Below are 18,429 nucleotides of genomic sequence, written 5' to 3'. Positions count from 1 at the left end.
TTCCGTCACTGACAGAGTGGGTGAAAAAGTCTGTATTTTTCAGGTGAACTGAATACGACATGATGCCGATGAGGCAGGAAGCAAAACCAACTGACCCGTCAACATACAGAGCCACATGAAGAGTCAGTGAAGAGCACAGCCTCCGCGTTACACACATTTAATCAGTGTTTTGTAAATTCAGACGAAGATGCACCGTGCATGAAACACAGGCTACATCATTATTACAGACGGAAGACATAAATATCAAAAAGGCTTAAAAAGTTTTCCGGACTTTTTATACAAAATGGTAAAACATAAATCTGCTTTGAAAATATAAAAACAACAAAACATTCAGATAAACACAGGATCAATGTGACTGTGACATACTGCGTGATCAGCCTCGGATCAGCACCATGACTGACATCCAAACCTTTGACTGCACAAACACACACACGCAAGAAACAGGAATGAGTTCAGGTAGGAGTGTGTGACATGTGGGTGACAACAGATGATCTGAGTCGGTTACTTCTGATGTGATCAGGGAGAAAAAGGATCAAAGGTGGTTGGGCAGTCCATTGGAGGTGCACTGAGAGGCCGGGGGCACGTTATGACTGACAGGTTTGGCCTGCCTCCTGCTGCAAAACCATCTCGTCCTTGCGGAGGGGGAGAGTGTCAATGGTGGTGAATAATTCAGCCGCTGTGATGGGGAACGGGTACCGCTGCTTGTCTATGCCCTGCTTGTCCAACAAAACCATTTGGAAAGACCTCTGAGGAATTTGGAGCAGCAGCCTACGAAACACACATGAGCTCGGTAAGCAGGAGAGAAACGAAAGTCCCATGGGCTGAGGTTCCACAAATATGTGTGCGAGAGTTCGTACCTGAGCTGCATGGTCAGTCCTGGGGGGAGCAACCTGTGTCGAATTCGACCGACTTGTGCCGGGTAAGTCCCAACCACCTCGATAACTGTCACGTGTCTCAGATCCAGTCCACACTGAGCGTGCTGTTCCCACGGGGCAGAAACAGATTTACAGCTTTGTTACTCATTCGTTGGCAGGCGAAAGAAAAAGGGGGCAAAAGCTTATACTGATTATAATCAGGATCAGTTCAAGTTCATAACTCATAAATGGGCTCTGTTTTCTACTACGTCAACTGTTTTCAGCTGCAGACGCTTCCAAACACGAGTTTAACACATGTAGGTATGAGCAGGATGTTGCAACATTGCGAATGATTTGGTGCCAAACGAGTTTCAATGCCAGGAGTCGTCAGGCCCACTTAGACAAACCTCTTTCTGGTTTGTGCCAGATTGTGAGCAGCAGCACCACATTGCTCATGTTATACAGTGCTGTATGAAAGTCTTGAGACACACCTCATTTATATATTTTGCCAAGACAACAGAAAAAAGGGGGAGGGATTTATTGAAAGATCCAAAATCATCAAAGTGAATGCAACTTATAATGTAAAAATAGTGTTTGTAAAATTCTAATGTGTTCAAAGTCTATTTTTTGTCTGAGTACCTTCATTCTTCAACACAGCCTGAACACTCTTAGACAAGCTTTCTTGTCCATTTTTATAAGTAGTCTCCAGGAATAGTTTTCTTGATAGGCTTCTCGAAGGACATTCCAAAGCTCCTCTTTGGATGTCGGCTGCCTTTTGTTCTGTTCTCTGTCAAGATGATCGCCACACTGCTTCAACAATGACAAGGTCTGGGTTCTAAAGGAGGATTCATCCCTCCACAAGACCTGTTTTTCAGTCCAATTCTTGTGTCATACCTCAGCCTTTTCTCCCTACTCTTTAAGAATGGCTTCGTGACTGCAACCCTTCCAGAGGAACCATTTCTGATGAGGCTGCAGCTGACAGTAGATGTATCAGCCGAATGTCCGGATGCATCTCTCAGGTTCTCTGTCAGGTCTTTGCTGGATTTTTTTCCTCTTTCTTAAGGACATCACTTTACACAATACTGTTCATCTGCTGTAGACAACTTTCTAAGCTTGCCACTTCTTCTTTTGTCCTCCTCTTTGTCAATTTCCCTCAGGTATGTTAAGGACACACTGCACACCATGCTGAGATTAGCCTATCTTCAAAAATACTTTTTCACGTCTGTCAAACTCTTTTGCATTTTTCATAGATACAACTAAAGAAAAGGGAACAAATGATGTGTCCGCTAACAAAGTGCCTAATAAGTGTTATAATAATAACACACACACACAACTCTGGTTCATCCCTTGAATTAGGGGCCCTTTTTATGCGTGAATGATTCATAGGTCTGTGTTAATGGATAAAACGCACGCTGCTCTGAAATGGCCAGAAACAAGAACTGGACTGAAAATTAGTGAAAATGCAGCCAATGTTAAAAAAAAAAAAAAAAATGAAAAAAAGCCTGGATGACTAATGCTTATGACCGGTTCGAAATGTTTCAAGAAAGGCTGGCTCCTTTGAAGTAATATGTAAAGAAATGTTTAGACTCTATAGACTTGGCTTTAGAAAACCTCAAATCCAACCGTTACGCGTGTTGAAATAACTATATTCTGTGGCAGCTTTTGTTACATTTTTAAATCATAAATTGAACTCATCCAACACTCTTGAGTTACGTTATCTTTTTTTTTTTTAAATATAAGCTAGCGTAGAGCAGGATTCCCTCATTTCAAAGCAGAAAATATCATCTATGTACAAAAGTACAAACCACGTGCCAACCAAACTACTGGGCGGGTTACAGGACTGATCACTCAGCTTCTTCATGGACTGACACCAGTTAGTCTCTCAGTTGACTCTAAAAGGTCAGCCGTTTAAAGGTGTCTCCGACTTAATGGTTCCTGACTAGCTGGGGAAAACATCCACCCCACAATAGCCTCATCAAAGCCGCTGTCAGAGTCATTTATTCACTGCCGTGACATCCTCTGATCATCGCTGTGACACCCTCTCTTTCATATATCTGTCCCTCAAAGCAAAAGCAAGAACCAAACACAAACGCACTGCAGTCCTCCTCGTCAGAGGCAACAGATAGGACACAAATCACTGCGGCGGTGTGCCGGCTCGCGTTCTGCTGCTGCTGTGCGTCTGAGCCGTGCCTCACCTGTAGGTTAGTCATCTGGAAGCGGTAATTGTGATTGGCAGCCGTGGGTGCCGAGATAATGAGGAGCCGTCGCTTCTCGTAGAACTGGTCCAGCAGTGCAGCAGCTGTACGCACTCCCACATTGATGTTCATGGCTGTGATGACATTGAATGTACAATTAGGCCAAGATACGAAAGACACTGAGAGAAGGTGACGATTTATTACAACACGTCGTCACTGTGAGATGCAGCATAACTTGACTGTTTCTGGCTGCGAGGAGGACGAACTGAACATTAACTGCTGATGGTCGAGAGCTGCAACACGTTTCTTCTCGTCTCACGGGAACAGGCATAAAACAGCAGGAGTATAGATTTTTTCTCCCCCCACAATCGATGGACAGCCGAGGCTGCCATTTTCTCCTCCACCGAGCTTCTCGCATGAAACCAGGACCCGTGTTGCCAGAATTGATTGACACACGTGATTGTGTGTAACTGCAAAACCTGCAAAGGATTCGCTTTCATCCACGCTCCTCATCAAGGTGGAATGTTTAAGGATAAAGGGGCTGCGTTTGGTGTACAGACTGCGAGAAAAAACCCTTGCAGCAAATTCGGACTTGTAATATCCAACAGTTGTTGCAAAATTAACTGCAATTTGTAAAATGTAAAGACTGCAGTAGCTAATAATAATAATAATAATAAATGACCCAATATGCGTTACCAATTCAGAGAGTGAAATATCACCAAGTAATGGCCAGTAAAGTGTCAGTAACCTTTTCATTTGTGGAATAACTGTGTTCCCTTCATCATTTTATGGCCAAAAAAACACATTTATGAGGTAATTACGATGCTGAACTTTGACAGCAGCTTTCTAATGACATTATCCCTGAGCGCAAGCGACTGCAACATTTAAAGAAACCCTAAAACATAACGGTACTGAGTGGTCCACAGGCTGTAGACTATTTGAATGTTTTTCTGGTTTTACTCCAAGTTATTTGTAGACTAAAACAGCACAAAGTCACATGCAAGTTTTAGCCATATGAAACTACATGAATGTGACAAAATATTGCGATTATGAATAAATATATTTTCTACCCAGTCTTCATTGTTGTTTGATCATTTTTCTGGCTTTTGATTCTTTTATGTTGGTTTTATGTTAGTAGCTATGTTAGCAATTTTGTCCCTGAACACATTCCCAATTCCGACTGGGGGAAAATATTTGAAAGCACAAAACCTAGCCATGCAAATCATCTTTAAGGACCAATATCACAGCAGCAATGGTTTAGCATTAATATTTAATAGTTTCTTATTTAAAAAAGAATCTGTAGTTTTGTCACCTTCTCTGTCTTCTGGACACAGTGTTTAATTAAAAAGTTCTAGGAAATAATGCCTCCAAGAGTTCAGTTTTTTGTTAGTAAGAAGAAAAAAACAGGGAAGGAAGTAAGTGTAAAAAAAAAAAAAAAGGCCTGTTAGCGACAGTGTGGCATATGATTGTTTGTCCATCTGCATGCAGTACATACGTGCGCAGGTTGTATCGGAGCCAGACCAGGTGAGTCCGAACTGACACACTCTGGCAGCGCTGCCCGCCAGCTCGTAGCCGCCTTGACAGGTGAACTCGCAGGTGGCCCCGTAGTTGTCGGCGTCACCGCCGCATTTCATGTAACCGTTGTCTGGGGGGAACAGCGGGCTGCAGCGGCGCACTGCGCGCAAAAGAGGCGCACGTGAGACACAATAACATGAAGGTCAGCACCACTGACGCAAAATACAAATGAACTGCTCTTTCAGCACATTCCTGCATTTTCTCTGAGAAGCTGGAAAAGAAAATGTGTACTCCCATTAGGGCAAAAAAAACATCGAATTAGACTCAGTTTGGGCATCTTTGCTTGTGTTTATAGGATTGACATGATCGAACCGCACAAGCACATTTCTAACAACTTCTATTTTTAATTCTTGTTCATTCAGTACTGGTTTTTAATGGTAAATTTTAGGTTACGGGGTCAATACAATTTTGTCACTTGTGTTTGTTACATTTTCACAACTACCTGCAAAACGGCAATAGAGCTAAAAACTTTTTTAAAAAAGACCCATGAGACATAAATAGAGCTTTCCTCACACCCGAATGGCCACAGCTGGACAAGTAAAGTTAAGCTACTTTCACTGTAGCCTGAGAATCATTTATGGCAAAAGGGAAAAGTTGCCTTCTGTTTAAAATATTCACCTCAAACTTCTTACAAGAGAATCATTTTCCACTGTTACGAACCCCAAAAAAACATGCTGTTGCTGTATTTTAGAGGCTTGTGATATCCAGATCATTTAATAAAAAGCTTCACTGGAAAAAAAAATTGGATTTTGGTGCCATCTGTCAGTAAAATATAGAGTTTATGTAGATATATAAACACTGACCCTTTGTATCACAGATATGGGACCCTGGGGGATCCGGGCAGTGAATCATTACAGTCATCTACGTTAAGGTGTAGTGACGCCATGGATGGTGAGTTGGTCTTTAGGTGAGTGGAACATGTCAAAATGTCACACCTATGAGTGCTTGTACAGCTGATGTGCCGTGCACTGACTGAGACAAAGTGCAACCGAAAATCCTGCTCCGCACTGAAGATGCAACTCTCTGACTCTGCTGTTGAAGGCTCACCTCGCACTCTGACAGTGAAACGGCAAGACCCTTTGTTGCCGGCCCGGTCAAATACAGTGTACGACATCTTATGGAGCCCCTCTGGGAAGTCGGATTTCGAAGGTTTTCCTTTCAGGATAACACTGCAAAGACACATGCCCAGATTGAGTCTTTCTTTTCTGTGATCTCCCTTTCGGCAGGGGGCTTAAGCGGTCTGAGAGCACTGAAGCAAAATGCGATAAAGTCTTAGGGAGAGAACGCTGAGACTGACTCTGTAAGGATGCCGTCAGCAGTGTCGACACCCTCCGGTGTGTCCCACGTCACCCTCGCGGTCAGCTTCCCTGGTTCAGCCCACTTATCCTTCACACTGGGACACTTGATTTTGGGGGGATCGATATCTACAGACAGAAAAGAAAACCATCAAATACCTCTCTGAGAGGGCAAGGAATCTCTAGCTCAAATGATGTCAGTCAGGCTTTCTGTTACTCCACTGCGCAACTACAGTTTATCCTGTTAATAGTGGCAGCTTGCTGGTTCATTGATTAATATTGATAAATTACATATGGCCAGTTAGCCAATTAAGCAACACGTGACGGTTGAAAATGCTTTCATGAGCTGATTTGAGACTATTTAAAACAATAATCTTGTGAAAGGACCTAAATGTCTATTTGATGACTACATAATACCACAGTGCAACAATGTGTGGAAAACTGGCCAAAACCACCTGGACATCTATTGTACATACAATCAGGGACAGCCAGAGACAAGCTGGGAGCATCAGAAACGAGTCAAAACAAGCTTTTAAGGTGGCAAAAAAAAAGAAGAAGAAAGTTAAGATGAATCGGTACTCAGGGGAAACAAGAATGAGTCATCATCAGTCATCAGTGTGTCTTCAGCAGACAGCGGCGTAGCACACTCAATGCCTTTCCTCAAACAGCACTTCTAAAGATGTGCTGGCTCGATGCACGCATTAAAAGAAAAAAACAAAAACTGGCACTGTCCTCTGGTGACGAGACTATATTTTTTTTATATTATCACTAAAATGCAGGTTGTTTAGCTCACAGATTTTCAGCTGAAGCTGTGGCTAAATGCTGAAAATGGTCTAATTTTCTGGTGAACAGAGAGACACCAGTCTGCTTGTTTTTGTTTCTGAAAATGATGTATGTACACGTCTCCAGGCCGGCTTTTTTTTTTTTTTTTTTTTAAATCCCAAAATGTTTTCAGGGAAAAAAAAAAGAAGCTTTGTCACAGATTTTGGATTCAACTGTTAGGGCTGGCATTGTGCCTTCAGCAAGTAATAATAACATGCGAGTTCAGTGCTCTCCGGGCTCCAGTCCTCCTGTGGGAGACAGCAACAACACACACAGTCTTACCAACACATGTGGGGGCTGCGGCACTCCACACCTTGCTGTGCTGGCAGGTTGCCGTCTTCTGGCCCTTCAGAGTGAATCCAGGGGAGCAGAAGAACTCACAGCGAGAGTTGAAGTAGGAGCCACCCGAACACTTGTGACCTCCGTTAATGGGCATTTCAGGCTTTGGACAGCGGATCTCTATTAGCAGAGACAGCTCAGAGTCAGCAAATGTTAGCTTTTACTTGAGTTTCAACAGTTCAGATACACATCATACATCATAAAAGATTTAGATGTTGTTGTTTTGGGGGGGGGGTTTTTTTGGGGGGGGGGGGGGGGGGGGGGTTGCCTTAACCCTCTATGCTGACTCTCACTCTATGCTGGAGTAAGTCAGAGTAAATCAGCATCCTCAGTCATACTACAGGGAATGAAAAGATGATTGTTAGCTGGCATTTGAATCCCCGGACCTTTCAGCAATCCGACATCATCGGTAACCTTTCCGTAATCAATTTTCTGACAATCGTACCCTTTTACTCTGTGACAGGCCAGGGGTGTGGAGGTAAGCTGCTTTTCATTCTTAACACTACTGCTGCTTTTTGTGCATACAAATGGTCTAACGCTGTCTTTGGTAAACAATTATTTTGCCTTTGCTATCTCTATACCGGCTGGCTCCTTACTCGAAGTCTGATCATTCACACAGAAAAAAATTCTGGTGCTTAACAGGCAAAAAAAAAAAAAAAAAGCCCTTAGCGGCTAGCTGTTGCTTATATCTGCAATATTTAATTGATTTTTGGTTTTGAAATGGCTTTTACTGGCACTGTACTGATGGTGCGTTCAAAAAAAAGAAATCAGATAACCTTCTAGAATTTTGTAAGTTTTCCCTGCAAATCTGAATGGAAAACTGAATGTCACAGTTTTAGATATATGGGGCCCAAACCATACTGCTAGGGTTGAGTTTTTCCTGAGTTTCTGAGTTGAGAGTGGCTGAAAACACCTAACTTAAGTCGTTTAACCTCTTAAGACTCAGGGTCTTTTAAATAAATAAACCACTCTCACATGAGGACATTTTTTTCTCAAAAACTCCCTGTCACAATGCTTAGGTTTTATATGATCAGATCCTACTAATACAAAATAGCCGGGAGAAATTGAAAGTGAATCAAATTAAAGCTTGGGTCACACGAAGCTGAAATGATTACAGGTTAAGACAATTCATTATCGAAATAAACTTACAACAGCTTGCAATATGATCATTTCATAATAATTATTGATAATTAAACCCTTTTAAGCGATGTTGATCCTGGGGATGCTACTCTCAATAATCACAACATCATCCCTAAAACCTAACAATTGCAACAGCATACCAATTATTTGGATGAATCATTGATTCATTCATAATTAGATTAATGAAATGGCTTTACCACGTCCACCTAATTTCAATATACATTTACAGGTTCTAGCTGTACCAAATAGCACCGTCATCAGATGTAGTTGTAATGGTATGTAGGAATTAATTATCATGACATTAAAAGCTGATATTTTGAACCTACATTACCTTCAATCAAATACTAATTAAATGCATAACCATGAGATAGAGCCTGTAAAATCTAACGGAGGGGATGCTGCAACCTGCTGTGTCTGCTTGTGTCAGTCTCTTCTCGTCTCACTGCAGTGTTATCAGTCAGAAATTTGCTTTGCTTCATCAAAAAATGAACTTGTGGCATGAGAACATGAGAAAAGGTTTCATTTTGTGAGCAATGGTCAATATCTGGCAGTTGGCCACCCTGTCAGTTGGCACATCACACTTAAAAAAGCTGATAGATTCGGTCCAGGAATGTATCGTCTCCACTGCTGAATTGAACAATTCGGTGAAACGGTGTGAAGATTTAACATCTGAATCCTGAAGTTTTTGTCAAAAGTCATTAGGGTGTCATTAGCTAGGTTGAGTGCTGGTGGCCTGTTTTTTTTTTTGTCCAACAATCTTCCGACCACCTCCCTCCAGCTCAACCTTCTTGTTCAAACATGGTCACTTCCACCTTGATGCAGAACTCTGGGCTTCAATACAGTTGTTTACAGACCAATCAACAATGTCACATTTTAATTACAGTCATCGTGTGTGTGTGACCATCTGTTCAGGTGGACATTAGTTCTCACCTCTGCAATTGTAGTTAGAGGACCAGTGTTTGCTTGCCATACACACCACCTCTGTGCTCTGGACTTCGTATCCCTGCTTACAGTGGATTTCACAGCGTGTCCCCATGACATTCCTGTCGGTCCTCCCTCCAGGCGCGCGACACCTCGCGTCACCATGTTTCACCTTAATGGGCGCACACCACGGAGTCCCTAAAAGCAGAGGGAATAGGATGGAAATGGCACTGAGCTTTTATCTGCAGCATCAATGCAGTTACACGTCTTGGCTGTGGAGTGGGAGAGACTCGATAATAAGCACTTACCTGAAGAATATAAAAGCTTTGGAGGACTTGCTTTATTAGAATGAAAATGTAAAACCCACCCATCACCTTGAGTACAGGCAGATACGGTGGATTTCTCATTACCTTTTCTGTGACTCTGCATAATCCACAGGCGTCTTGAGAGGAAAAGAAGATAGCTTCACATGAGGAAAAGATGGGTAATTATGTGTGTGACCATTTAACTTCCAATGCCTGTGCCACATAATGTAAGTCACTGAAAAAAAGGCAAGTCTGTTGCACTGCTAATTCAGGTAAAACCTCTGATTATTTCCTCCTGAATCCATTTCCATCTGACAATTTACTCAGAAATTATGCTACAATTTTTAGGCTGACCACCAAAAATAAAAAAAAAACATTTTTTTTTAAATCAGTTTTTGTCCCCAATGACAAAATGTTTATCAAGGCAGTAGAAAAATGCTCTTATTCACTTTCTTGTTGAGAGTTAGAAGAGAAAACTCATACCATATGTTTAAGCAAGATTTTATTGCCAAAGAGAATATCTATATGTCCACAAATGTCAAACTATTCTGTAAAGTCCTACTAGATTGCATCTCCTTTCAACTTGTCCAATAGCCTGGTGGGTATTTTTTCTATCTCTACAACTCGTGTAACAATTCCTTGTCTGAAGCCAAGTTTGTGGGGCCGCAAGGTTCTTATTCAATACAGGGAAATCAAAATCTGCAGTTTATTTCCTGCTGGCTCATGACAAACACTGAGTACTGTGGCCCAACACACACATATCCACACACTTGGAAAAGATAATACACACCAGCTTAGGCTAATGTCCAGTTGGAATAAAGATGAGTATTCATTACACAACCAGCCCTCTCTTGCTCCCTCTTGCAGCGTATATGTGTGTGTTGGCAGTTTCCACAACCACTGAGTGAGAGAAAATAATATCATATTCAAGCTTTTACATGAGGAAAGAGTTTAGTTTGGCCTGAATGACGATGTTCCATGTTAACTGACCCCAAATATAAAGTTGGAAGCTACTTTGACATATCTGTGTCAGTTTTCAAAGTTGGCTGAGCTAAGTTGAATAATGCCTTTAAAAATACTATTTACTATAAAACATTTTTGAGTCATACAAAACATAATAGAATGTATATAATTTGAGGTAACAAGGTTCATATTTCAATGTTCTACCACAGCTAGCACTGTTTGAACTATGCTAAAGAAAAAAAAAATATATATATATATATTGGGTATGTCAATTTTTCTTTCATTTTCTATATAACTATATATAATTATATAACGAATTAATCTGTTCCATTTTAATATGAGAAAAACAGCTTACATTTGACTGTTAACTTGTCAGCCTTTGATAGCGCCTCTGCAGCGAGAGTTAAATATGTTGTAATAAAATGTGGGGGAAAAAAAAACAAAAATACGTTTCTTTCAGTAAAACAACAAAACAATTTTGATAATGCATTTTATTTGCACATAAATTAACCCCACTCACAAAATTTGAGGCTGCTGACAGCCCACTTCACTGTTAGCTAATATAGCTAGTAAATGTAGCACCTAGCACTGCGCTACAAAGAGAAGTATGTGTTTGAATCTCAGGCAACAAAAAGTTGCATTTATTGCATTTTTATTCAGATTTATTTGTTACTCTTTCAAACTACTAGTCCAACAAATTTGTGAGGGAAGTGTAAATGAAAGCTAGCTGTCCTCTATTAGATTGTGCTGTAAAATCACTGCTGTTTATGAATGATCTAATCAAAAAGAATCTGAATGTTAAGCTCAACCAGGGTATTTTTACTTTCATTCTCAGTTGCTTTTAGGCTTAAGCAGGCATTTTCTATTTAGTTTACTTTCACTCTTGTTTGGTTAAATTTCTGCAAGACAATTACTTTGCAATATTTGGGCAAAAAAATCTACTCGATTAGGTTGGGGGAAAAAAAACCAAACTATTCTTGTATGGTTACTTGATTGTTCATATTTCTGAATGTGTGTTTTGGCACCGGCTGTGGCAAACCAAGAGTAGTCACCTTTATATCTACGAGAATACCAGTCCTCATCGTCTCCGTAGGTGTAATGTCCTGACCCTGAGGGTGAAAGAAAACAAGAAAAAAAACAACCAGTACAAGGAAAAGATTGATCCAAGACCAAGTTGTTGGACAATGTTTGAAAGCATTGTTCCTGGCTGACGTTTGGGGCTTTTGTTGCTGTGAAACAACACAAAGAAAAAGCTTAAAAATATTGCTCAACTTTCCATCTTAATCAGATTCCAGGGGGCTGATCTGGACCCTCTTCTTTTTCCTGCTGGCTGAGAAAATTTATATCTTTATTTTTAACAAAGGTTTATTCTGTCGTTGCCTGTTGGGTCTGATGCAAATGGAAGGTTTGCAATTATTTTCAAACTTTCCCCTCCAAGACATCTCCCACGGTCATACCTACCATAGATCCATTTTGAGTCGGCTTTAACTGTGAACACAATTACTCAAGCAGGGCAAAAGATAAGAGAGCTTAAAATTTCTGGTTGTGAGGCTGCTGGAGGACACAGTTAACTGGCACTGGAAGAAGATAAATGTGTGAAGTAGTGTGATGAGCAAAGAATGGGTAAAGAATGAAGGGATTGGGCAGGTGGGTAGAGCAGGCTGGAGGCAATAACATAAGTCGAAATGGGACAGGAAGGGGTTAAAACAGTCGGGGAGGGGTGTTCAACCTTGGCCCTAGGTTGTTATGAATCTTACTGTGAATGCATCCTCTGTTCAGGATCCACAAGGGAGGAGTGTTTAACCCTCCAACTAACTAAATACGTAATACTCCTGTTCCGGTCAATGAGCCTGATACTGCTGATACTGAAAATCTCCCATCCTGTCCCCCATTCCTTATCATGGCTTTTCTGCCAATTTAATGAAATCATTTCTGGAACAACCCCCCACACACATACACACAAACACACAAAATGAGGTTTGAGGTTTCAGCAGTTGGATCACACATCATGGACTACACAGAGCATACCCACATACTGAGTGAGTCTGATTTAGCCGTCTAATGGGAAAACTTTAGAGTCTGGTTCTTAATGGTGCAAGGAACGAGGGTATGGAAATCTAATTACAGGTGTGCCTGTGTGTGTGCATGAGTGCGTGTGTGTATGCACACTTTAAAGTGGACAGTAGTTGGAGCCACAGATGCCTCCGAAACATTAGCAGCTCTGCAAGAATATGCTGCAATTTCGGGGAAACAGTATGCAGTGGCAGCATGGCTAGATGCAGTGATTTACACCACGATCTGATAAAAATATATTATTCATGGTTGCCATCTAGTAGATATACACCCTGTGCTTTGTTTCCTCTTTACGAACATAGTGTTCTTTAATTGGTTATTGCAATGCAACGAGTGCAAAGTAAATATTTTTGATGGCTGTTGCCTCAGGAAACATGACATACTTATCACCTCTGTAAGCGCTAATTGCTATATCTGCCAGCAAAACCAAACATGGTAAGTGCCTCATTAGTTAAGAGTTGATCCTTTTTTGTTTGCTTGTTTAGGAGTAATAAGAACAGATGTTTGAAAAAGAAGAAATTAATTCTACTATGGCGCCCACTCACTCGAATGAAAACTGCTCAGTTAGTGCACGCATGGATCTGAACCGATTACTGCATCACAAGGTGGTGTTTGGAGTATCTGAATATGAGCTGCGCCGTAGTTAATGTTACTAAAATAAAATGTGTTTCCAAGATTGCTGCATCATTTTCCAAAGTTTGTAAGAAGTATGGGGGGAAAAAAAACTTTTTGGACCTACGTGCGTCACGTGATGAATGCAGATATTGTGTTCATGCAGTTTGGCCAATTTATGCCAAAGTCATCACACAGCCCAGCACTGTTCCCGGAGGCCATATGTGACCCGAAAAGGTCGATGTTTCTATGTTTTCATCTGCGTTGACCACGTGCATGTGGCCCTGCCAACTCATATCATAATGAAGATACACTCGCACACAATGAAAACACATTTTTTAAGAGAATTTTACAAATATTTGTCAAAGAAAGAAACATTAACTGGAACTGGTAACATTTGCAGCTGTCTATGACTACAGACAAAGGAAAGGTTCAGTTTGAAACCACTGCACGGGTATGGCACGAGTTCGAGTCTGTTTTTTATACTGTTGAATGCGTCTTACACCCGTGAGCCGACCTATAATCTAATTCTTATTGACCCACTAGACATAGTCGCCACTGAGCCCTTAGTCACACTTGACGTTTTTAATGAGGCAACTAAATAAGTAAGTAATTAGAACCACACTGTAACTCCATATTTATGAGTAAACATTAAAGAAGTACAACAATCTAAATCTACAATGACAATGTCAAAGCCAAATACAGTAAGGCCTCTTTTAGGAATAAAAAACAACCTTATGTAGTGGTTGAAGGATATGAATTATGTAAAATATTCAATCCATGTTGACACATCATATAGATTACATAGTGATAAGGTATCTATCAAAATGCAAATGTGGGGAAAAAGCCCAAAGCAGGAGCATTAGATCAGATACATAAGCATGATAAATGACTAATTTTACCTTGTAACACAGGATCGAACAAATATTAGTCCAAAATATGACAAACATATACATCTATGCCAATTAGTAACGTCAGGGCACCAAACTCCAATAGAAGTCTCTGGGAATAACACACTTTTTATGATTCTGTTGAAAATGAAAAAAAAGAAGTCCCTTTTTCTGACACAATAAACCGAGAATGAAAGCTATCGTGCAATAACTTTAAGAACTGCAGCTCAAATATTCGGCCTCAAAGAACAAAGAGCTTTTTCTTCCACTGATCTCTTCTGGCATTTACTCCAGCGTATTTCTTATTCCTCTGGACGAACAAACAACCCCACAGGAAAGACTACCTACATGGACACCCGGGGCAGTGTGCGACCTCTTCTAAGGCTTTCTTGTTACAGCCATGATGACTCCACCTGAAGCTCTGAACAGCTGCTGTTAGTGTTCTTGCTGATAAGATGTCTGGCTGGATCTGAAACTGCTGGCAAAGCACCACTGAGGCTGGATTCAAAATAACTTCATCTTGCTTGTGCTTGTTGATGAAAGCATTTCATACTCATTCATATATAATGAATCTGTCAGGACGATGAGGAGAAGATCAGCGGCCAGCACCATCTTCTTTCCCGTCTCTCCCACATCAAAGGGATTCTTAGAGAAAACTCTATCAAAGCTTTAATGGTGCGGGAACAGCAGGAGCTTGTCTTCATGACAAACCTCCTGGAGTGGATACGTTTAAAGTTACTGAGCCTGATATTGCAATTAGCTGCTCTCTGCAGGCCTCTGATACAAACTGTCAATGTGTGCAAGAAGTTCGTTTCAGTTTAATGTTTAAACATGGCCACAGGCTACCACAGAAAAATAGAGTGAAAAATGAAATAGAATGCTCACTTCAACGAGACATAAATAGAGCCTTATACACACACATATACAGGTATGGCAGTATTTAGCTGCCGGAGGCACTGTCCCAGTTTGGGTGTCAAGGCCCTGAGTGCTCCACTGACCACTAGCACCGATGTTGCCTTCACTGCCTACATCTTTTCACCTTCACCTTTCAGCCCTTGGTATTTTACGAGGTTCCCGAGTAAGCCCTGGGACCTTCGTCGTGAAAACCTAAGTCCAACGTGAGACCATTTTTGTTTTTTAGTTCACTCGCTGTTTGGTTTAAGGTGTTATATCAGTTAATAGATCGACTAATTAGTTTCTTCAAGTTATAAAAACTATAAAAGTTTTCTCAGGATAAGGGGGCTTCCTTCAGCCAGAAGCTTCTGAAATAAAAGCTAATGGGAGACGTCCAAATATCCCTGTGTGCCATGTTCATCTTAAACTAAATGCTACAGAAGTGAAAACGCCAGCAGCATGGCGCTCATGTCTCATGACCACAGGAGAAAATGCTTTTGTGACTCATTATCATGAGGAAATTATGTTTGTTGTTATGCGACGCTGACATGACTGAACCTGTAATCTTAAACCAAGGCCTGCTACCTTCAGATAGCCGGACAAAGAACTTGTATTCTAAAGATTTGGAGCACCACATAATCATTTCAAGCATGCGTTCTTTATTAGCCGAGGAACACAAAAGGAGTGAGCGTAAATGAAAACTACTCATTCAGAATGTATTCAGGATGCAGGTTCAAAGGAAGTGAGCGGTTCTCCTTGCATCTATTTGTCTGTTACAGCAGCAGCTGATCACGCTGAGCTATTCAATATTTCATGTTAAGAAGGGATCAGACGTGTAATGCGGAAGTATCTGGTATATGGGCTTCTTATTCTTGTATAAAGTCTCCTCGCCCTTGTGTAGACTGATGTGCTCCATCAAAGAGGTTGCTCTGAATTTGACAAGAGCTGCCACGAATAACATGAGCAGTCCTCTGAAATTTAGGCTCTTGAGGTTCAACCTCTTATTACTTCTTCCAGAAGCCAGAAAACAGCTGGAGCAGTAACAGTTTTGTAGCTATGCATTAATTAGCAGTTTGCTGCCGATCTGCTCCTCAGGCACCGCTTTGTAATCGCCCAGGATTCACCTGACGTAAAGTTGTTCCTTCCTTTCTCTGGGGGGACAGTCGCTCATTGACGGTGCCTGCTGGCGTTTACCCAAGTTCCTCTCAGCATGAGGAGGAATCCTTCCCAGAAACACATGAGTACACGAATCATCATGGAAAATTTGATCGAGCTTTAACAAGCGCTTGCCCTCAGTGGGTTGAACTGTGAGCGGGGACAGGTAGGAAAGATGCCAAACCTGAAAACAACACATACCCACTTCAAACGAGCCATAAAAAAAGAGCAACACGAAGTTACTCACTCTGGCGCTCTCAGGTATCCACTCTTAACTATCAAAAGGGGCTAAATGACCACCAGAACAAACACGAACAGCTCCCCGTAAAATAAACTCCTCATAAATGCACACACACAAGTACGTACCAGAGTCCTGTCAGCTCGACAAGCAGCTTTTAGTCTGTCAGTGTAAATCTGCTTAGCAGCCTGGGTTCATGTTGCAGCCTGTATGGTCATACATCAGTGGTGAGCCACTCTCAAACCATCAGTAGACACAAAACCACTGTGAAAGCACACACACACACACACACACACACACACACACACGCCATCCATACATTAGCTTTGAAGTGAGTTCACTTCCTCACTGCAGGCTTCTCTAATGTGTGTTTCTCTTGTTTCTTTTCTAATGGTTACACTTAAAACAGTCTAATGATAGGCCTAATTTGCTGTTATTGAATAGCTGTTTTGGATTTATAGAGTAGAAGGTAGGTTTTAGAAATGCCTTGTTTTCCAGCCACCCGGGGTAATATAAATATATATGCATATACACACACATTTTAAAACTCCAATGCACAACATACATTTTTGGACTAAAACAAACAAAAAAAAAAGAGCCTTTGAGACTTTTTTTGCGAGAAACAATGAATGCATTTGCGACACATGAAGTTGTGACTACATTTTGCAGCTTTCGTCAACTGTGTGTATGCGTTTCAACCCCAGGTTATAGACAGACCCGCAGTCACAAGCTATGAAACTTTTTTCCTGTTTTTTTTTTTTTTTGTCATTGACAGAGCAAATGAATGGGTCTTTTATTGGCCCTTAGCAGAGAGCACACAAAGCACGGGGAGTTTTCACAGACCTGGGGTTTGTGCAGGGAAACGTGCCCCAGATGCACACTGCACTCCCCCCGCGTCCCACCCCCTCCACGTAAACACTCCGCGGTTCACCACCAGCGGTGAGGGCAAGAAACGTCGAACACAGCGCAACAAAAAAGCTCATCTCCAAACTCAAAGCGTCTAATCCAACTCCTACCCAACACAAACACACGCACACAAAAACAAACACACACAAAAAAAAACACTGATGGCACACATTTCGCCTCTGGCCAGAGTGGATATAAGCTGCTCCTCTGTTTGATCTTTCATTCCTCTCTGCGGGGTTTAAAAACGCCCCGTGGGCAGAAGAAGGCTTCAGTCAGATCTTACCTTCGTAGCCGGAGCACAGGCAGAGATGGACAAACAGGAGCGCCAGCGGCCACATGTCCATAGCGGTGCGCGGGACGGACGCTTTAAAACGTGTGAAGGAGCGCTTGCAGGAAAACTTCCAGACTGCATTCCTGCTTTCCAAAGGCCCGCCTCTTGCTTCAGAAACAAGGGAGGATTCTCCAAAAGCAGGCAGGCCGTCCATCGGCCTGAGGGAGTCAGATAAGAGGGACCAAAGAGCCCGAAGCCTGAGGTTAACAGTGACTCTGTCACCATATGACATGGCAGCAGTGAAGTGACTTGAAAGGCCATGTTATGTAGATGGATGCTTCAGGTTTGTAGCGCCACTTCACTGCAGATGTGCTTTTAATTCAGCTACACGTCTTTAAAGGCTTTCAGCAAACACTCTTAACAGATGCTTAACAGAATCCAGAGTGACTCTTTAGTGAGTCAAAGCTCCATCTTAACTCCCCCCATCTGAACCACCACCAAACTTCAGCCAACAAGCTCTTTACTAGGATCTGGTTATTTTTGGCTGAGATACACTTCAGTGTTCACTGTCAGCGACTTACTCAGTGCAGGAGGAGAGCGGGCCAAACGTGCAGCACAGGTTTGTGCCCATTTAGGTTTAATTTGACTCCATGTTACCATGAACGCAGATGCTTTTCATTACAGAGGACACGCTGCGGTTCAAATGTTCTCTAAATCACAATTGTAGTGGAGGACACGCTGCTAAAGCAGAGATTCTCCCTGGAAAGCTTTAGTTTATCTGTCGTGGCTTAATAAATTGGACTAGTCTACAGCACAAGCGACACATTAAAATCTAATTTGATAAACCATTCGGAAGTTACAGCATTGTGTGTTTTATATATTTACGGTAATGTGTGGTTATTTTTTTTTTATTGTTTTGCTTTATTTGCACTTCTTTGTTCAACTCATAATCACAGAGACAGAGCGGTGGTACACAGCGGA

General features: G+C 41.6%; 2 protein-coding genes across 3 annotated transcripts in view; both read right to left on the bottom strand.

Annotated features, from left to right (window-relative positions):
- The window catches only part of dynlt3 (dynein light chain Tctex-type 3), a 107,282-nt gene that overhangs the window by 48,286 nt on the left and 40,567 nt on the right, over positions 1-18,429 (bottom strand). The gene's annotated exons all lie outside the window — the stretch shown is intronic.
- srpx (sushi-repeat containing protein X-linked) lies at positions 124-17,568 on the bottom strand. 2 transcript variants are annotated; one of them, XM_072396769.1, is made up of 10 exons: positions 17,461-17,568; positions 11,462-11,518; positions 9,151-9,339; positions 7,024-7,200; positions 5,922-6,048; positions 5,672-5,793; positions 4,545-4,724; positions 3,050-3,183; positions 858-979; positions 124-768 (listed from the first exon to the last, which is right to left on the bottom strand). In XM_072396769.1, exons 1-10 carry the CDS (start codon positions 17,519-17,521, stop codon positions 585-587), a joined length of 1,353 nt encoding a protein of 450 aa, XP_072252870.1. In that variant the 5' UTR covers positions 17,522-17,568; the 3' UTR covers positions 124-584. The 2 variants fall into 2 exon arrangements, with proteins under 2 accessions (XP_072252870.1, XP_072252871.1); XM_072396770.1 differs by lacking the exon at positions 11,462-11,518.

This window comes from Leuresthes tenuis, unplaced genomic scaffold (genome assembly GCF_036924035.1).
Source record: "Leuresthes tenuis unplaced genomic scaffold, fLeuTen1.0.hap1 SCAF_12, whole genome shotgun sequence".
Lineage (NCBI taxonomy): Eukaryota > Metazoa > Chordata > Actinopteri > Atheriniformes > Atherinopsidae > Leuresthes > Leuresthes tenuis.
This window is presented reverse-complemented; position numbering and strand designations above follow the sequence as displayed.

Excerpts from the sequence above, each read along its gene's own strand:
- srpx (XM_072396769.1), bottom strand. The coding sequence starts at position 17,521 with ATGGACATGTGGCCGCTGGCGCTCCTGTTTGTCCATCTCTGCCTGTGC. Across the intron at positions 5,794-5,921 it reads GCTGACGGCATCCTTACAGA|TGTTATCCTGAAAGGAAAAC; the intron begins GTCAGTCTCAGC and ends GTGTCTTTGCAG. Across the intron at positions 4,725-5,671 it reads TTTCACTGTCAGAGTGCGAG|TGCGCCGCTGCAGCCCGCTG; the intron begins GTGAGCCTTCAA and ends TTTTGCGCGCAG.